Genomic DNA, 2,089 nt, shown 5'->3' on the forward strand with positions numbered 1-2,089 from the left:
GCAGTTTAACCACATACTACACTATTGGTGGTTGCCATCCACAGTTTTAGCTCATGCGGGCCAGGAGCATCGCGCGGTTCCTATTACGCATAGTACCTTTTTAGGTACTTGCCATTGATGGGGCCAACCCTTAATCCATTTTCAGCAACCAACTTGTATGAGCCATTTGTATATACTTCTCGAACGACATATGGACCATCCCACTTAGGAGTAAACTTTCTTTGTCCGCCATGAGTGAGAATGATTGGTCTCCAAACGGCGAGCACTAACTCTCCAATTTGAAAGAGCGAGGTCGAACGTGCTTATTGAATACTTTTGAAAGGCGAGCCTGATAGCACACAATCCGTTGTTGAGCTTCCAATCTCTTTTCGTCGAGTGCTTCTAACTTCTCAAGGTGAAGACGAACATTATCTTCTTCACTGAGCCCTTCTTGAATTGCAATTCTTAGCGAAGGTATTTGACACTCAAGTGGTAGAACAGTTTCAACACCGTAAACAAGCTTGTATGGGGTTGTTTGTGTAGGAGTTCGAAAAGTAGTTCTGTATGCCTAAAGCTCTTCTCCAATTCGAAGATGCCAATCCCTTTTCGATTTATCCACGATTTTCTTCAACAGATTACATAAGGTCTTGTTGAATGCTTCAACGAGTCCATTTGCGGCAGTGTAATACATGGACGAATTGTATTGTTTGAAATGAAACTTTTCGCAAAGTTTGCTCATTGCTACATTGCAAAAAGGCTTACCATTAATGGTGATGATATAACGTGAGATCCCATATCGATAAATGATGTGCGAGCGAATGAAATCTACTACATTCTCCTTTTTTACCTCTCTTAGAGGAACCGCTTCGGCCCACTTTAAGAAATAATCTGTTGCCGCCAAAATGAAAATGTGTCCTCTTGAAGATTTTGGGAGCGATCCAACTATATCCAAACCCCAAGCATCGAATGGCCAAGAAGCCACAGTTGGATGCAATGGTTCAGGAGGTTGACGGATGAAATTGCCATGGAATTGACAGGCTTGACATCTTCTAGCAAAATCAATACAGTCTTTTACCATCGTCGGCCAATAATATCCCATTCTCTTAATGTGAAAGTGTAATTTTGGGCCAGATTGGTGTGCACCACATATCCCAGAGTGAGCCTCCTCCATTGCTTGCATGGCCTCATCTTCTCCCAAACATCGATAAAGCGTCCCTTTGTAGTAAATAAAACGTGGTGCTCGACGACGTATATCAACCCTTTTCTTGGGATCTTCTGGTAACTTCCCATGATTAAGGTAATCAATGATGAGGTGGTGCCAATCCTCCTTTTCAATCTCATGGACAAAAATATAATAAGCATTTTCTTCCTCACCAGCATCTTTTTCATCGAACATCGGAGGTATGACCCAATTTTGACATATTGAAATTTGATTTCGATGAGAAGATAGAGTGATCATAGATGCCAACCTTGCCAAAGAGTCAGCTTGGTGGTTGAAATTCCTAGGGATATGTTCTATAGTGACATTATCTAGATATCCCATGAGTTGTGTTGCATACTTATAATATGGGATCAATTCAGGTTTCTTGACATAATAAATACCAAGAAGTTGATTTACCACTAATTTGGAATCACCGTAGACCCTAAGATGCAACTGCTTCATGTCTATGGCCGTTTCCAAATCGAGAATCAATGCCTGATATTCGGCCACATTATTTGAACACCAGCGTGTTAAAGTGAAAGAGTACAGCAATATATCTGCTTTAGGAGTATAAAAGATAACTCCTGCACCAGTTCCGTCACGGTGTGCGACTCCATCGAAATACATCGATCACGGGAATTCGACCATAAACACTTCTTCATCGGGGAGTTCATCAGTCAACTCCCACTCGACAGGTATGGGATGATCGGCTAAAAAATCTGTCAATATTTGTCCTTTGACAGCTTTCGCAGGTATATAAATAATTTCAAATTGTTGAAACTGGAGGTACCATCTCACGAGCCGATCAGACAGTACCGGTTTTGCCATGACATATTTAATGGGATTAGACTTAGATATGAGTCGAATAGTGTGGGTTTGAAAATAATGTTTCAACTTCTGAAAGACAAA

At 41.1% G+C, this 2,089-nt stretch overlaps 1 protein-coding gene across 1 annotated transcript; it reads right to left on the reverse strand.

The window, feature by feature from the left end:
• Positions 1-547: 547 nt before the first annotated feature.
• Positions 548-1,807, reverse strand: LOC140009951 (uncharacterized). The gene has a single exon (XM_072056300.1). It carries the CDS (start codon positions 1,805-1,807, stop codon positions 548-550), a length of 1,260 nt encoding a protein of 419 aa, XP_071912401.1.
• Between the last annotated feature and the right edge of the window lie 282 nt (positions 1,808-2,089).

This window comes from Coffea arabica, chromosome 6e, assembly GCF_036785885.1.
Source record: "Coffea arabica cultivar ET-39 chromosome 6e, Coffea Arabica ET-39 HiFi, whole genome shotgun sequence".
Lineage (NCBI taxonomy): Eukaryota > Viridiplantae > Streptophyta > Magnoliopsida > Gentianales > Rubiaceae > Coffea > Coffea arabica.